This window comes from Alligator mississippiensis, chromosome 3 (genome assembly GCF_030867095.1).
Source record: "Alligator mississippiensis isolate rAllMis1 chromosome 3, rAllMis1, whole genome shotgun sequence".
Taxonomy (NCBI): Eukaryota; Metazoa; Chordata; order Crocodylia; family Alligatoridae; genus Alligator; species Alligator mississippiensis.
Window position 1 is genome coordinate 135,307,160 of NC_081826.1, and position 18,392 is coordinate 135,325,551.

Below are 18,392 nucleotides of genomic sequence, written 5' to 3' on the forward strand. Positions count from 1 at the left end.
TGCAGCTTGCATTACAGGACATAGAAATCTATTCCACTTTTTTTCCACTGACAAGTACAAGTCGAAGATAGCCACAGGCCATCACAAAGCCATCATCCACTTCAGCTTGTACTTCCACTCCAGGTATTTTCTTAAATTTTAGCTGCTTGAAAACTGTGGACCTGCCATGATTTCCTCTTGCTACACAACACTGAGAGAGAACCTAGCATGTATCCATCGTGATATTTCTTTGCAAATTCCGAACATCCTTCTCGACTAGTTTTGAAGAGAAACTCTTCTTCAGCCACTTCGTCTTCATTGACTTTTAATTACAAAAATCATTCTCCCTATACAGCAGGCCTCTCATCAACAGCTATACCTGACTATAAACTTTTAGTAGTTAAGCCCTGTCTGACCTATTATGGACTTATTCCTTCAGTGGAGAGGCACAGCTAATGCCCTTACTGTTTAGAGGAAGAGTTACAATGAGAAGTCCCAAACTGAGGGATGTACAGCCAAAACCACAAAAGTGATCTCGTACATATCCCTGAATCAGGGTAAACAGCTGCCTTGAAAGAATCTAAAAGATCATCTGCAATGTGCATCCTAACTACTTAATACACAATGGAGGCTGGTGGCCAATAGTAAAAGAAAGGGAGGACAGAAGAAGAAAACTGAGCACATTGACACAGATTACCTTGGCAGTAGGACCCTCGATGTTGGCCACCACAATTCAAATACTTATACTGTCAACCACTCCGGCACAAGAACAGACAGACTCCGACTTGCTTCTCCAGCACTCATGTCATGATCACTGGGGTCATACTGGTACCTCAGCAAAAGAGCAATGCCAGGAGGAACAAACAAACCAAGATAAGACAATTCTGGGGGCAAAAAGAATGGGGGAAAGCCATCACATCTCCAAGGACAGCTTGCCCAAGTCCTTTGCCAAAAGAGTGGCACAAAGTAAGCCAACAGGGCTAAAACAGGCATGGAGGATGCTCCAGGCACTATAGCTGCACTGTTATGGGATGAAGACACCTTCCTGGAATCGCTGGGACATTCTCAGTACCAGTGTAGTGCTGGAATCTGGAGCCAAGAAGTCAGCTCCACTAAGTGCAGCTATTCTAAGTATTACTCTTCAGCACTGGTTTTGGATTACACCTTGCCTTGGAATCAAGCAGGGAATCTTTCCCCACTCCCTTCTGAGGGGGGCATTTGAGTTGGTACTAGGAGTCCTTCTTTCAAGGCACCACTACGAAGATAACGCAAGTTGCATCACATTGACTGGTTCTAACTAGGTCCATACTTTACATGGCCTTGGTCATACTGAGGAGTGTCACCTTTGGTGTCCCACAGCAGATCCACCCTCCTTCTGCTCTAGGAAGAGGAAGTGGGAATGGTGTTCCCTCACAGTATTGTTACCCAGGTTCCAACAGTAGAGCTAGATATCAGCACCCAAGAACTGGGAGCCATGGAAGAACAGCATCATATCCAGCCACTGGATTCACTTTGCTCTTTCCACCCCAAGAGACACGCCATCATCCCCTACCCTGGCACTTGATGCTTTTAAAATAGGCTGTTAAGTTTCTTGGACCACCTATAGATTCTGACAGCTTTACCTCCACACAACACAGTGTTGCATGTGAATATCCTAAAACCCAGAGCTATCAGTCTGGCTGGCATGGTACCCAACTGTACCTTCTGGTACCCAATAGTGCAAATACTTGAGAAAATAAGATGTTGGCTCTTCATCTCTCTGTCCATAAGCCACCAAGTTCTAGACTGGGACTTTTCTGATCAGAGTGACCCAATGGTCCGTCACACCTTGGTAATGAGCAACAAGCCAATGGATTTCCTGAGCAAGCAGAACCTACCACAAAAATTCCTTGCAGAGGTCTGACACTGAAGACCCCCTACTGATAGACCTGTTTGCCAAACATTAGAACTTTTGCCTGAGAGGAGGGAAGATTGAGCCTACCATAGGTATGCTGATCCTGCAACACAACTGCCATAGCCTACTCTGTCTCAGTCTCTAAACCTGAGAGCAGGGCTGTTAGATACTTTCTACAGGTCCTAGAAATCCTGATTCAAGCAGGAAGATGTTTTCCAGAAGAGCATAGCTGTCTGAAGGGAAGAGCTTCTAAATGCGTGTGGCCCAGAGTCTGGCCCTGGTTCAGACCTCGATAACAAAAATAGTAAACTATCTACGGCAGACAAGGTTCTTTGGGTGACTATAATATCTTTTATTAGATCAACTTAAATAGTTGGAAAAATTTTTTATAGAAAGCTTTCGGGTTTAAAAACCCTTTGTCAGGCTGAGGAAGTCTGCACTTAGTGTGTGCTCTTCCTGGATGGAATGAATAAAATGAATACAAGGGCTTCTTTACTATTCATTCCATCCAGGAAGAGCACACACCAACGGCAGAGTCTTCCTCAGCCCGACAAAGGGTTTTTAAACCCAAAAGCTTGCTATAATTTTCCCCCCCACCCCCAACTATTTAAGTTGTTCTAACAAAAGATATCATAGTCACCCAAAGAACCTTGTCTGACTAAGTCCTGAGACCAACACTGCTATAACCTACACCCCTGTAAACTATCTACTACATTTAATAGGGCTAAACGCAAATCATTTTTAAAGTCCACCTTGTGGTGATTTCAACGTGTCCTCTGCCTATACAATCCTAGTTACCTCTTTCTCACCCCACTGTATATCTGGTGTTTCCACATTTACCCACTGGTCAAAGAATCTGCTTCCCTTCAAGCCCTTGGGCTAAGACCATGCCTGATACAGAGTGCTTTAATGGAACAATATGGTGCCAAGACCATGCCTGATGTTCATTCCTGAAGTGATCTGACATTTTTCATATCAACCAGTCAATCAGCCTACTGTCTCCTTCCCAAAACTGCACTCAGGGCCAGAAGAAAAGAAATTACACTTCCCCAGTGCATCCAGGACTTTGCTTTATTATTGTGACAGGGGCATACTATTCAGAGCATTGGCCCATCTGTCTGTCACCACAGCTGAGTGTTCTTGAGGTCATACCTGTCTCCTTCAGAGAATAACTGAAATGAATGACACAACATAGCTCTCACTGGGCTGCCAACTGTCTCCCAATGACCATCAAGACCCAGTCCACTGGAGCGTAAGCAACATCTTCCACCTGTCTCAGTAATGTGCCAGCATCAGAGATCCATAAGGTGACCACCTGGAGTAAAACAACCTTTTTCAAATACTCCGTCCCATACCTAGCTGCCAGTGCAGATGCCAACTTTAAGAGAGCAGTACCACAATCACTGTTCAGCTGATGCAGCTGAAACTTCTCATTCCCAGCATCTTGAGAAAATGGCAATTATCATTTGTCAATCTAGTACTGTGAGAGGTACATACACTGACAGCTGCTTGAAGAAAGAACTTCATCAGTTACTCTACAGCAGGGAGGGGGTCAACCTATGGATCCAGCCTTCAGAGCCATGTGATCCAATGGCCTAGCTCATGGACGTGGGCCTTCGGTAGCTTTTGACAGTGGGACCCTTTAGCAATGTATGCTTTCCTTGTGCCACTTCACTGAGAAGTGGTGGCAGCAATCACTTTCCCCATATCACAGCAGGGAGAAGTGAGGATGGTAGCTAGGTCCTAGTATGCCCTCCCATCCTCCTCAGACCTGAACTGGATTGCACCAAACTGCAGCCTAAAAAGACAGCCGACTGTTGTGCTACAAGAATTCCTGAGGATTCCCTGACCTATCCCTCCTGTCCCTGCTTTTAGGAGTCTTCATCTCCCCCAGAGTTTTGAGCTGCGACAGAACTAAGGGAAAGACTTTCTCAAAACTTCAGGTGTGTGAGCTTGAGACCCATCTACAGGTACAGTGGGTGCTACATTGATATACAGTCAAAGAAGAATTTATATTTCAGATTTTATTATGAAAACAGCAGGACAGACCAATTTATTTGGTAGCTGCTACTTAAATAATTGTGGGAAAGAAGACATTTTTAACAGAAAATAGCTGTTAAGAAGCAGACGTCGAGTAAATATCCTTTTTATTGATAGGAGTCTTGATAGCATACAGACATCATTAGCATAATCATTCAGGCAACCCCTGCAGGTGAGGACACTTCAGTTATGAGTTTTGGCAGTTGTTTAACATACACTTCCTAGGAATAATTAGTGCCCTGGAAAATAAAGAACAGTCCCTTTATAAAGAGATCCTATATATTTTGCTACTTTTTTTTAGGATATACCATGTCATCCCATTTTGACAGGCAGCAGTTCAGGCTGCCTTTTCCCCCCCCCATCAACATTTCAGTCTAGAGCTTGAGCTATACACCAAGCCTTTCTCAGGTTCTCTTACATGAATCAGAGGGGAAAAGATGGGGGAATTCAGTAAGGGGGAGGAAGAAAGTAAATAGTAGTATAGTTTTAGGATACCAAAAAACGCAAGAAGTTCAGTTAAGATACACAAAGTACAAATGACTTGGATAGTCTCGGTTTGTTCTTAAACTGTTGACAGATCAAGAAATAATCGGTGTAAGCAACGTAATTTTTTATGCCCAACAACTTGGATGTTGGTGAGAAGTTTCTAATGTTGATTCATACTTCCTGCTCCTCATAGTTAGCATTTTAGCTGTGTTATTCTAATTCATTACATAAATAATTTTCCTTGTGGTTACATAAGCATCTGGATCCAAATTATTTGAATCAATTGGAATCTGATGACCATTTTGAATCAGCACCTTTACTTCTACTCTATAGTATTTCTCCCCAAGGCTTTATACTGGAAAGTGCTGAGCACCCACAATTCCTATAGAAGCCAGCACCTTTCAGGATCAATCCTCTAAGGCAAAATATGCCAAAAGGGGGTGGTCAGGACAACAAGGCAATCTTGCTCTATCTTTTTACTGCAGAGGGCAAGGAGATGTAGGCAAGCTCTGCATATTTGCCTCAATTACAGATTTTCCCCATATTTCTCATTGTATGTATGATCTGCAAGGGCTCCACTGCTGACTGGACTCTAGATGCGTCTTCCTGTCATAGCTTTAACTCCAGTGTACTCATGTAACCATACACAAGACAGTTAGTTTCAAGTATAGTTGTGACAGCAAAAGAATACTTACCCAGCTTCTCAAGTGGATCTCAGAGCCAGTTCCTAGCTCTATGCAGTCATAGCTAAACTGATATTAGTGCCAAAGCTATCCAGTTTAAGCTAGCTAAAGTATGTCTACATAAACTGCAGCCACACTTTAACTACAATATACAGCTCCTCTAAAAAGCAAATGCTTAATGGCCCCAAATCCTCATAGTCCTATGCCCAGAGATTTTTCTTTATGTTTATCACCTAAGCTTTGTGCTAAACAGTCTCACCTAAATTTGCCTTTGATATAGTCAATCAGTAATATTGCACTATCCATGGCAGGAGCTCTGTCAACTAGATTTTTAAATGCATCATAATATTTTACTAGATTAGGAAACCTGTGGAATGCTTAACAATATGTACTTTGACAATTTAATTTTTGAAGCAATGTCTTCCTGCATAGTCATCATAGCTCTATTACTCAACTCTATGCCCAACATATTTATCAGAATATGTATGTTAAGATATAATTTTGAACCTTCTTATTATTAAGTCCTGACTTTGCAGAACTTCACAAAAAATGGAATCTCAGTTTGCAAGCTGACATGCTTTGGCATACCATCAGCCTTTCATTCTCCGCAATACACAGAGTTTTCACAATACCAGGTTTCTTACAAATGCAGTCCAGGGTATAATGCCTGTTTTCTGTTGAAACTCTCTCTTTGGTGCACTGTCATTAATAATGCTCTGAAAATGTGATTCATGCATTCATTCAAAAAAAAAAAAAGCGCCAAGTTGATATGTAACCAAATTCACACCCCCATGACACACCTGTGTTTCAAGTGTCAGTCATCATGCTTCAGACAGAAGGTCTGGTTAAGAAGAGTACCCAGTCACTCCACATTAACAGTGAGAGAGAGAGAGAGAGAGAGAGAGAGAGAGAGAGAGAGAGTGGGGGGGGGGGGTCGTTCAGCAGTATGAGATATTCTTTGCTCCCTTTCCAGGATTAAGTTCACACCACTGGACTTTGCCACAAATCAAGCGCAATGGGCAGGCATGTATTTCCACAACCAGCTCTAACTATGTACTTTACAACATCCAGAACAAAGTGTCTTCATCCATGCTTAGGACTTATAGTCATATCATAACATAAATGCTAGTAATCAGAAGTAATTTATTCATGGGAGATGAAAGGATGGGGATGATTCTTAACATTCATGGAGCATGATGCAACAGAGTTGCATCCCTGGATAAAAACTTATGCTGGACAGGGCAGGTGTTTTATGGCTTTACAGCAATCCACATCTCTGCCAATGCATTCCCTAACCTGCACAGTAACTCTTTCTGCAACAGCCATACTGAACTGAGAGCCAAGTTGCACAGAAAGTGCCTTATTTGCTTTCTTCTATTTCACATCATCCTCCATGTATTAAAAACAATCATCCATTGGCAAATAAGGCTGGAGGGGTGGGTATCAAACTGTTGCAAATGCAATAAAAAATCCTAAAAAATAAGCAACATGGCAAAGTCCTGTTTAACTTGATTTGAAAAATAAGAGTGACAGTGCCTTTGGGCATAATGTAACATATGACAGCAATTGAAAGAGATAGCTCCTCTTTAAGGGAGCATATTCTGTAACGGAGATGAGTTGTTGATTTATTAGGACTTTTCTACCTCTACCCTTTACAATAGTATGGCAGGAAAGTAAAGGTAATTCAGTATAGGGGAAAATGGCTTTTTAAATACAGGGGAACACAACTTTTTTTCCCCTCCCCTTTTCTCTCTCTCTTTTTTTAATTGCTTCGAACCCTAATGATCCATCTTGCAGGAGGTTTTGAGGGGCGGGGAGAGTTACTGAACAGTGACTCAAGAACAAGTATTGTGGATCCCTGGAAAAAACATATCTCCACACACACACGTCATCTCTCTGACATCTGCTGGCAAGGTAAATCCATATGGCAAACCATGTACGCAGAGTCACCTGTAGCTCCAACTGTCCAAAGGGGCTGTCAGAGAGCCCATCCCTCACCAAGTTTGATTCCTCTCAAGCACATTTGTCACCAGAGCAGCCCATTTCCCACAGAACAGCCACTTTTGTGTCTGATCTCCCTGTCCCAGTGCTCCTGAGAAACCTACCCAACACCTTCCAAAGATAAATTGGGAACAAAAACATTGTAAGCTGGCTGGACACTATGAAACAAAGGACTAAACACTGATAGTGGCCATATGGCCCATTATAATTTATCCAGCTTCAGAACACTTTTCACACAAGGAAGGTGAGCCCAACCCCTGCATTCCCCCTTTCCATAGGCCTTGATCTTCCAGTCCTTGGCTTCTTTCCTTGTGCTCACAGTGCGTGGGCTCCCCCTGGGAATCTCCCGCAGCCCTTCAACCTGTATTGCCCGAGACTGGAGGCAGAATGTCTTGAATTGAAAAGCTTGCCTGGCTCAAGCCCAGCCATGCAACTGCTCCCATAAAAGCCAGCACCTTAAGAAATCCTAGTCTCGAGCAGTTTGGAGATAGGGAGGCAACAAAGCCCAGCCTGAGAATTGTGGAATCACAGAGAAACAGGACGAGAAGGGACCTTGAGAGGTCATCCTAGTCCATCATTTCTCAACCTGAAGGTTGCGACCCAAAAGTGGGTCACAAGAATATATGAAAGGGGCACAAACCACCTTTCAAAGTGGATCAACAAACTTTAAAACTGGCTTCTCCTTAAATGAGAAAAACGTGGGAAAGTGTGGCTTTTCTTTTGCAGGCTGGCAGAGGTCCACTAATCTAGTCTCACTGATCTCAAGAACCACTGATTTAGTCTAATCCTCTGCCTGAGGCAGGATCATCCCTATCCCAAACCATCCCACAGAAATCCACTGACTGACCTCTTAGAAGAGCTACACAGGTCCCTTCAGATGAGAACAAAGCAAACACTTTAGTGGACCCAAAAGCGCCTGAACACACGACTGTCTGCTTAACACCCACCAGCCTCTGGATCTGCCCAGACAGGGGACTCTCTGGGGACCCTCCAGAACCGCGCCAACTGGAGCAGCTCAGGGCCTGGCTCCTGCTGAAGTCCGATTGGGAACTAGGTGCTTAAGGCACCAAGCTGAGCAAAGGGGAGGGAAGGGGATCAGAGAGATCATCACCTCCCTGCAGCCTAGAGGGGATGCCCTGGGGTGGGGGGTGCTGCAGCAGCAAAGGTGGGGGAGATCAGAGGAGATCATCACCCCCCTCAGCCTAAAGGGGATGCCCTGGGGGAATGCTGCAAAAGCAAAGAGGGTGTGTGTGTGGGGGGGGGTGGAGATCGCCACCTCGGACCCAGCCTAGAGGGGATGCGCTGAGGATCATCACCCCCCTCAGCCTAGAGGAGATGCCCTGTGGGGCGCACCCCGGCCGGGTCCCGAGGCAGGCACCTTCTCCTCCTGCTGCGGGGGCCCGCGCCCGCCTCGCACCTACCCAGGTTGACGAAGCTCATGACCATGTCGGCGTCGCTGAGGAAGGCGCTGTCGTGCGCGCTGGCCAGGGCCGAGGCGGCGGGGCGCGGCGGGGCCAGCAGGGTCCCGCGCTGCAGGCTGGGCGCGGCGCCCGGCCCCTCCTCGCCGCCCAGGGCATGGTACAGGTCCAGCATGAAGCGCGGCGCCGAGGTGAGGGGCCCCGCCGGCTGCTCCCGCGGCGGCCGCGGCCGGGGCCGGTGCGGCAGCCCCAGCACGGACAGGATCTCCTTCTGCATCTCCCGCTTCTCGTGCGACTTGAGGCGCCGGTAGAGGAAGCCCGAGGGCGGCGGCGGCGGCGGCGGCGGGCCCGCCAGCAGCGGCCCCCCGGCGGGCAGCGGGGCCGGCGGGGGCGAGCAGCAGCAGCAGCCGCACAGCAGCCCCCAGCACCACAGCCAGCCCAGCCTCGGGGGCATCGCTGCCCGCCTCGGCGGCGGCGGAGAAGAGCCGGCCCGCTCCTGCCTGGGCCCCCCGGGGACGTGCCGGTGTCGCTCCCCCTCCAGCCCCTTCCCTTCCCTTCCCTTCTCGCTCGGCTCGGCTCGGCTCGGCTCAGCTCATGGGTGGCGAGGGGGAGGGGGGGTCAGCGCTTCCCTTTCTCCCGCATGGCCCCCGCCCGCCTGCCCTGCCCCGCCCCGCCTCGCCCCGCCCGTGGCCCGGCTCAGGTGCAGCCGGAGCGCCCCTGCTCCCCGCTCGCGTCAGATCGCAGCGACTGGACGGGACTGGGGCTGTGGGATCAAACTTTCTGCAGGAGGGAGGTGGCTGCAGCCGGGCGGAGAGGAGCCGAGCGCTGCTCCTTGGCCGGCGAGGACTGACCCACTCCCCGCCAGCACCACGCGGCGCCAGCAGGTACCACACACCCCCCCGCCCAGCACCGCCTCCCCCGCCTTGACGGACAGCGCGGGCAGCTGCGGAGGCGGTGCCGCTGTCACACAACAGGGGTCTATTGCCCCCCCCCCAGCCCCTTCCCTGCTGTCGTAGAGGGGTCTATTGCCCCCCCGCCTCCGTCATAGAAGCGGGTTCTATTGCCCCCCCGCCCCGCCTCTGTAGTAGAAGAGGATTCTCTTGCCCCCCGCCTCCGTCATAGAAGCAAGTTCTATTGATTTGCCCCCCCTCCCCCCTCATAGAGGCTGTATTGTCCCTCCACCATAGAAACAGGTTCTATTGCCCACCCAGCACTGCCATCATAGAAGAGAGCACTATGCCCCCCCCCCCCCCCACACACACACACACTCTGCTACCTTGCCGTGCAGGGGCCCTGCTGGAAAGGCACAGTGGAAAATGTGGGTGGGATGAGAGGACAGAGGGGTACGTGTGAGGGGTGAAGGTAGAGGTGGGGGGACTTGCTTCCCAGGGGGGCATTTGCTGCTGCCCTTGCTCTTCGGCTCCCTGCTGGTTTGGAGACTTCTCTTGGGTCTCCTCAAGAGACCCAAGGCCCTTGAAACGGTGCCAGGCCAGGCCTGAGGGGTAGAGCTGAGGCTGCGAGTGGGAGAGGGAGGGGTGGGACACCCTGGTGAGACCCAGTTCACTCGCCCTTGGAAGCAGCTGCTCTTTGCCAGGGTGGGACACAGGCCTTTGGCTGTGCGCTTGGCAAGGAAGAACTATACACCTCCCTTAGTCGGGAGGCCACTGGGGACACAGCTACTGATTTCCAGGGAACAACTAAAGAGAAAACAGGGATGGGAGCGAAGGTCAGAGGTTCAAAATGAGTGTGCCAAGTGGGGGACACTGAGCAGAGCATACCAGCCAGTGCACGCTGGCCCTCAAATATTTCTGACGAGCCAGTGGACACTGCCCAGTGGAACTCTGCCCAGAGATGCAAATAGACCACGGACAGGAAAATGGCCCCACAGCACCCCAGTCATTGCCTCCTTCCTGTTCAGGTAGAGCACAAGAGTTGTGGCAGCTCTGGCCGAGGACATCCCTGTATGCCACCAGAGACTGGACTGTTAGGCTGACCCTGTAAATGGCAGTTCTTATGTTCTAGTAGGATGGCAAGAGGACCTTGGCTCATTGTCATGCTACTCTTTCTCAGTCCTTTCCTCACTGCGTTCTGATGGCTACGTGAAGTGTCACATTTTAGTTAAGCCTCCTTTCTGCAGTGTGATCCCCACAGGCTGGACTGTATCCATGCGGAGCCCTACTGAAGACATGGTTTTCTGCTTAAATTACACCACTGACTTGAACTTAGTGATACAGTCATTTGACTAAGAAGTTAGGTTATGGATTTGTATAATAGGATGGTTTGGATAGGGGTGATCCAGCTTCAGGCAGGGGGCTGGACTAGGTGAGCTCTGGAGGTCCCTTCCAGCCCGACTTCTCTGATTCTATGACATGATTAATTCACATAAAACATGCAAGCACCAAAGACTGAGTCCCTGCTGAGAACTTTATCTTCCTCTGTAAAACAGCTTGTGGCACTGTGTTAATAGTATAAATCAAGGGGCGTTTCGAACCCCTCTCTACGTTTGATGAACCTTTTCCACAGGATTCGGGAGGCTGAGGAGCACACATAAGAGACCTTTCCCTGATCAAGCATAATGCATTATCTCCATAATTGCATAGGTAATTGTGATTCCCGCTATTTGTTTCTATAGTGCTCTGCTCTTTGTATAAAAAAATAAGTGGAATTTATTTCAGACGGAATAGCTTGTGAATAGTTTAACAGAAAGTCCTTGCACTTCCAACAAGTTGTTAAAATAAACCAAGTTGTCAGTTTGGTTTGTTGAACTATTGTTAACTATTGTTTCAGTACAATAGTTAAATAGGCTGGACATGGAAGACTTATAACAAGAAACAAATGGATCTGGGTACTGAAATCATTAGATGCTTTCCATTGCCAACCTGTTTCACATTTATGTTACTCTTAATTATCTTTACTTCCAAAGCATTTTCATTCTAAATACTATATCCAAGATAATTTTAACAAGGTATAATATTGCATGGGCCATGTAGGAAGAGATTTGTGAGTATATAGCATCGTGCATTTGGTCTAACTGGATCATCCCAAATTAAGGCCAAAGCAACCTCTGTGAACAAGTGCTGTATTTGTGTACCTTGAAAAACCTTGAAAACCCAAGGAAATGTCATGAAAAGAGCAAATCTTAGGCGAAAAGCTGTAGAATTTCAGCAGAGAGAAAAATGAACAAGCCTCTGGCTAGTCAGCTATCCTTCTGGGTTAAATCATGCCTGGATACCTATACAAATATATTGCAGCCATAAACCTCCTCTTCTTTCCCTTAGAAACACTCCTCAGGGTACCCTTCCATTTGACTAGAAAATTCAGGCTAGATCCCCTGAAATCAGTGGAATTACCCTATATTTAAACTGGGGTAAGTGCATAGAACTTGGTAATAGGCAAATGTTGGTCCATTGGGAGTTACTGGAAAAATATCTGCTGACTTTATTAGAATCAGAATTTGACATTTATGTTGACATTCAGTTTTTCAAACTTAGCTAAGAACATTCAATACTGAAGACTTATTTTCAAAAGTTCAGATGGCTTTGAATATTTATTCAGGAGGAAGGCGAGGCTATACACTGGTATTTTAATGACTAATCAGAGAACATCCAATATTAACATGAGTTCTTTTAAAGATCGTTTTTTTCCCCTCACAAAAAGATTGTGTTCTTAACTAGGTCTGTGCAGAGACCTCCTCATTCCTGTACCAAAGGGGGGACTGCACACTCCCTCTTCAAGGAACTGCAGCAGGCTCCTAAGCAATTTCAGAATCTCTGAAAAATAAGCAGTCATGTGTTGGACGGAGGCACAACCCAAGATGCACTCCATATTCTCTTTGCCTTTGGAGAGTTTATTAGCTGTTCTGTGGAGTGTTTTTAAAATATGAAAGATTGGGGTTAAATGAATCTTTAGAAACATGGAGCTGTGCTGCCATGGAGTTGGACTGGGAGTCAGAGTGCTAGGGACCAAAACTGATGGCCTCCTATTAATAACCTAAAAACTGCTGTATCTAAAATTTTTGGGCAGCTTTGTTCCAGTGGTGGTAAAAATTCTCAATCATGCTACCCCTTCCCCAGAAGCCCCCAAAAAGGATTCTCAATTCCCCCCTTCACATCTGCTGGAAGGTTGGGATTATTTCTCCCAGTGATCTGAGCATTTTCTTTCCTCGCATCACTAGCACGTGCAACAGCAGTCACAAAAGACTGATGGGGCACCATCATGCATCTATTTTTAAACTCTGTTTTTTATGAATGCCTTTCCTATTTGTCAATGTAAATTTGGTTTAGAGTAACAATGCTGGTTTTACACAGCACTTAAAACTGGCTCTCAGAGGTATGGTAGGAACCAAGAGCTAAGTTCTGATAGATGCTGGTAGATGTCTGGGATCAAAATGGAGTAGAAAACCCATGTTCCATGGGAAATGAGTGCAGAATAGAAGCTCTCCATTCCAATTCTGTCCTCACTTCCAAGCTCAGGTGAAACTATTGAAGGGTATGCTGAGGAGTGTTTCTAAGGGAAAGAAGAGGAGGTTTATGGCTGTAATATATTTGTATAGGTATCCAGGTTGTAGCTGTATTGGTCTAGAGGAAAAGGCAATCAGGACTCGCAGTAGAAATTATATCTTTTACCATCTCTACTATGAGTCCTGATATATTTGTATATTCACCCAAATCAAGTTTAGGACCTAGAAAACCATCCATTCAGGTAACTATTGGGAAAATGGGCTGAAAGGGGAGTAGTTGATATCATAGCATTAAGATATTAGGCCTAATAATCTACACAGTGTAGATGCAGTTCGCCTTACTTTCCCAGAAAAGCCCTTCGATTCTGCTCCATGTCTTCTCTATACCAGAAAAAATATACTTTTTTTAAAATACAGTCAAGTTATGTAGGTGCTCTCAACTCCTTTTGAAGACAAGAGCAGGGAAAAGTACTCGGCACTGTCAAACAGCTGCTGTGGTACTGAATACTGCTTTTTTGAGCAGTAATGGGGCTGCATCATTTAGAAGTATTCTGTTCTCAAAGAAAAATATATTAAATGTTCCATTTCGAGTGTTATTGTAGCAATGCAGCTATAGAACTGGCAGCATTTGAGCGACCCAGGGCTAATGCACTGTGGGGACATAGACATGGAGTAATTTTTCCAACACTTCTCTACTAAATTACCTCAGTCTTAAAATTAATCTTCCTGTTTGTTTATATAGACATTTGAGTCCGTCTCCCTAACAAATGACTTGCAACCTTTGCTGTGGTGCTATAGGTCATTCTCTGACCTTTCTTTAGATAGATGGATATCTACAATTATTAAAGATCTATGGATATCAACAATTATTGCCAGTGTCCCTGAAAAACTACCACCATCTATGTGAGAGTGCCTGACTTTGGATTCTGACCATGTCATCTGATCTAGAAAAAAAACAGTGCATTATATTCTGCTTCCTCAGAAACTCACCTGAAAAGATGAAAGGCTTAAGTATCCTTACAAAAGTTGTTCCACAGCTATAAATTTCAAATGTTTTGGCATTTGAAACTGCACATTTCTAAAAATGGATTTTAAAACATCTGAATTGAGAGCAATACCTCTTTCTCTGGGAAAATGCAAAAGAAATATGTTACGTAATTTTTTGCAGATTATGACACACATTTTAAAAGTTAATTTAAACAAATACTGTAGTGCTACTGAAAGAATTTTTCACCTGCCAAAGAGTCTCCACAACACAAACGCCATCCAAAACTCTGTGGTAACATTTGCTTTCACTCAAACTTTCCTTCCACTGTCATATCATCAAAAATGTTGTGGATTCAGGCTTCAGTCTCTCTTTAAGGTCATCATATTTTCCTACTCACGGAGGACATCTGGCGGTGAAATGAAAAACTTGTGAAAAATTATTGCTACTTTCCCTGCATGGAAGGTTTTTAACTGCTTTACATTCTTGCTTATAAGCCAATGTTCTGTCTGTATTAGGACTAAGCAGGTGCAGGTTTTTTTTCCCTCCCCCCCATAATATGCTGTAAACACTTCCATGAACAGACCTGCTACCCCAGAGGAATCCTTTCTCAAGGTACAGAGTTTTGCCAATAAGGATTAACTGTGGTAGCTAATTTCTTATGGCAGCTCTAGTGTTTAGGTTGTAAATAATTAAAAGTGTGCTACCTATTCCTAATCTAACTACTAGCTGGTTGTTACTTGTCTTCTTTTAGCAACCCATTCATAAACTCCGTTTAAATAACACATTTAAATGCATCTTTAGTCATTGGATATATTGGTTATGAGAAGTAACTCTTGTTTCTTTTAATAAAAGCAGATAAATAGAAGGCTGGGCATGGAAAGCCAAATGAATAAGACAAAATAAGTTTATAATCTGGGTGTTTTCAGAGCAAGGTAAAGTAAAATTGAGCTTGCATTATTATATTAAACATTTTAAGATACAGCATATTAATATATAAGGTAGAGTTTCCTCTATTCACAAGGGCTTAATCATATAACTTACTAATGCTCTTAAGCCTAACTTTCCATGCACCAAGATCACATAAACAGAGGAAGTAATTCATTTTGAATGTATATTGATATGTAATAACTTTTTCAGAACTTTCATTATCTTTGTAAATACACCATAGGCTATGCTGCTGTAATGATTAGACTTTGAACCCCTAGGAACCAAAAAAAAAAAGTTCTTAATTTTTATTTAGTTAAGTTAGCTAGTTTTTAGTTAGTTAGCTAGTTTTCTTCCGTGTCCTAAAGCTGATTCAGGTTTACCTCAAGTGATAGACTTTTTCAAAAGTACTTGGGTACGTCAGTCTTAATTGGCATAGCTTCTGTGAATGAAAAGGCATCCAAGACACTATAATAAGGAGAGTTTTTGTCTGCAGGCATGCATTGCTGAAGAAAGGCAGAGATTTGTTCAACTGGTTTAATGGCATACTGGAGATTTATAAGTAAAAATATAAAAATGTGACTTTAAAAAAAAATCTACACTTTAAGATGTACGTAATAATGTGGAATGAGCTATTTATAATGTATAGCATTTAAAACTGGGACACTGAGAAGGCAAAGCATGCACAATAAGTGTAATGTACTGGCTTGCATGCTCTTTTTGTGAATTGGGGAATATTGGTTTAGTATAAACTCAGTTCAAAAGAGTAAAGTAGACTAAAAACAATATTTGCTGGGTATACCTATGTTTTTTTCCCTTTCCCTTGATGAATACAGTTTCTTTAGTGCAGTCTAGTAGAGGCATTTAAAAAATAGTAACATCTTATTAATAATAAGTTATTACTCATACACAGAGAACCACAACTTTCATTACCTAGAAATATCTTCTAAAAATATGTAATGCAGATTTACCAGATCCAAATCTTTTCAAGAGAGATGGTTATAAATAAATATCAATTCAATAACCTTTCTAGACCAGTATCCTTATGAAAGCAAACACTGAAAAGTAAAGTAAGTCACTGTCAAAGTTCCACAAACAATCATAACCCTGTTCAAATTTCCATGTCCACCATCTCCACCAAACAGGCATACACTTATATTCTAATGATTGTAACTTTAAAATGTACATATAGCCCACGATTTCAAGTATTTTTAAAAGGGCAATATTAATATGAGGCTAGACAAATTAAAAAAAAAAAGTAAAAGCATTTTCAGGTACCATATTTGATCTGAGTTGTCTGTCAGTCACATTTTTCTATCAGAAGAACCATCTCTCCTTGTTTGGGCATCTGAGGGTACATCTACACAAGATGTGAGAATGCCTAATTTAGCCTAATTTACTGCATAGTATGGGCATGTGTCTACACATGTATGCCCTTACTGCACAAGAAAAATGGCTAGTCGCCCCTAAAATTTAGCAAAGTTAGGCGTGATTAGTTAAAGTGCATTAATGCACATATAGACATGACCTGACACTAAATTTAGTGCCGGGTCTGCCTAGCCACTAGGAGATGACCCTAAGCCCAGCCCCGGGGCTCCTGGCTGGCCGCCTTTCCTAGCAGCCCCTACCTGCAGACAATTAAAGCCAGAGTCTATTTTGTTCCCTGGGGCACATGCACCAGGACCGTGGAGCACTGTAGGCCCAGGTCAACTCTGCCAGTGCTGTCCCCTAGCCAGAGCTCCTACTTGGGCACAGGTGAATGTTGCAAAAAGATGCAGCCTGCTGCACACCCTGCCCCTGCCCAGTCCTGACATCCTCCCCAGGGCTACTGCCTGGCTGCCTCTAGCAGCAGAGCCAGCACCTGCTCCCTGCTGCTGCTTACCCCCAGCACTGTCTCCTGTGCTTTCAGGTGCTGTGGCACATTTGCCTTTGCTGTACGGCTCCCAGTCCCTGGCTGTGCCCTCTGCTGAGCACTGCTGGCCACAGTGCAGGACCTGTCATGCAGGGACAGCCACACAGAGGCCCAGAGAGCCAGTACAGGAGGTACCACTATGTCCTCCCCATTGAGCACCAGCCTTGCCCACATGTGCACACCTCGGCCTTTCACCCAGGTCCCCAGCTGAAGCCTGAAGGAGATTGGTGACCTCATGGTCCTCTGGGGGGATGTGGAGGTCCAGAGGCAGTTCATGCAGGGCAGGTGCTCAAACACAGTGAGGTTTCCAAGGCATATAATTAATAGTTTGGTAGGCATCTGGTTCATAGTAGAACAGTGGGAAGAGGACTATGTTGTTTCTGGTCTAAGAAAATTAAATGCATAATATAATAAAGTCTCTTGAACACAGTGGAAAGTTGGGATGAGAGCGGGCTGAATCTCTCTAAAGTTCTCTGCCAGTGGAAGTGCATGCAACTTCCACTGATTTGTCCTTATGTATCCCAACAGGAACAAAAGAAACCAAATGCTGGTGTTTATTGCTCAGGATGGGAGGATGAACTAGACAATTTTGTGGGCCATGTCTGGCAAATGGGCTGTGGCTTGTGGCCAAGACTGAGTGTTCATTTGAGGAATGATGAGTGGATATAAAGGTTTCTAGGTCGGGGCTGGGAAGGAATATGGAGGCAAATTCATATATAGAACGCCAAACTACAAATTTCCTCAATTTCAAATGCTTGCTATAACTTATTTTCTAATGTTTCAAATGTATTAATATTTATTTATAAACTTGTCTCTAACTTTTTATTTGGCAATTTGTGTTGTTTTTTGAACAGAAGTCACACGGCAGCAGAAAAGTCTTCTGTTAGGTCAATGGAGCTTTTACCTCCCCATCAAATGCAACAATGGATAGTATACCAGAAAAGCTCTCTTTCAGATGTTCCATTCACAGAAGCAATTATTCCTGCCTCTTGTGTCAGCACATATTTCAAGTGTTGTGCTCTCTCAGCTCATAAAAGCTGGTGGAAATGAGAAAAGAAACACAAAGGATGGAAAAATTTGCAGAGTTTTAAATGTCATCATCAACCACAGAACATACTGTGGCTCACCAAGGAAAAGCTAGGCTTCAGCAAATTTAGGAGAGCGTTTCATACCATTAAAATAACCTTCTAGATTGGTCACACCTCTAATAGAGTCAGTCTCTCCCTAACTGTTGATATGTCCATGGTGAATCAGGACACACCAGTCAATAATTTCTCCCTCCTGCAATCTTTCCAAGGAGTAGTATGTTTGTCTCTCTGAATGTCGCATGGTTAGGTATAGAAAGTGTGCCTCTGTACCCAACTGAGGAGAATTTGAGAGGAAGCAGAAATGATTTTGTTGCAGTACATGGTCCTGCTCCAAAGATTAGATTTATCTTTTGGTAGGAAACACTCACAGAAACAGAATTGTCTGAGATACAGTATGCCAAAATTCTATATCTAAACAGGCCCTCAATCCTCTGGCTTTGCCATAATCCAGGGAGAGAGAGATGATGTGATGTGGTGTAAGGTTTTATTACAGGAGTTTGGGGTGACAGCATTTCTCATG

General features: G+C 44.7%; 2 protein-coding genes across 2 annotated transcripts in view; one reads left to right on the forward strand and one right to left on the reverse strand.

Annotated features, from left to right (window-relative positions):
• BMP6 (bone morphogenetic protein 6) overlaps nucleotides 1-8,955 on the reverse strand; it is a 145,930-nt gene extending 136,975 nt beyond the window's left edge. Inside the window, exon 1 of the mRNA XM_019491084.2 lies at nucleotides 8,505-8,955. Coding sequence (XP_019346629.2) covers nucleotides 8,505-8,955 — 451 coding nt within the window. The remainder of the gene's footprint in view (nucleotides 1-8,504) is intronic.
• A 381-nt stretch (nucleotides 8,956-9,336) lies between these two features.
• The window catches only part of LOC106738140 (collagen alpha-2(IX) chain), a 106,972-nt gene continuing 97,916 nt past the window's right edge, over nucleotides 9,337-18,392 (forward strand). Inside the window, exon 1 of the mRNA XM_014595180.3 lies at nucleotides 9,337-9,385. The gene's annotated coding sequence lies outside the window, so the exon portion shown is untranslated. The remainder of the gene's footprint in view (nucleotides 9,386-18,392) is intronic.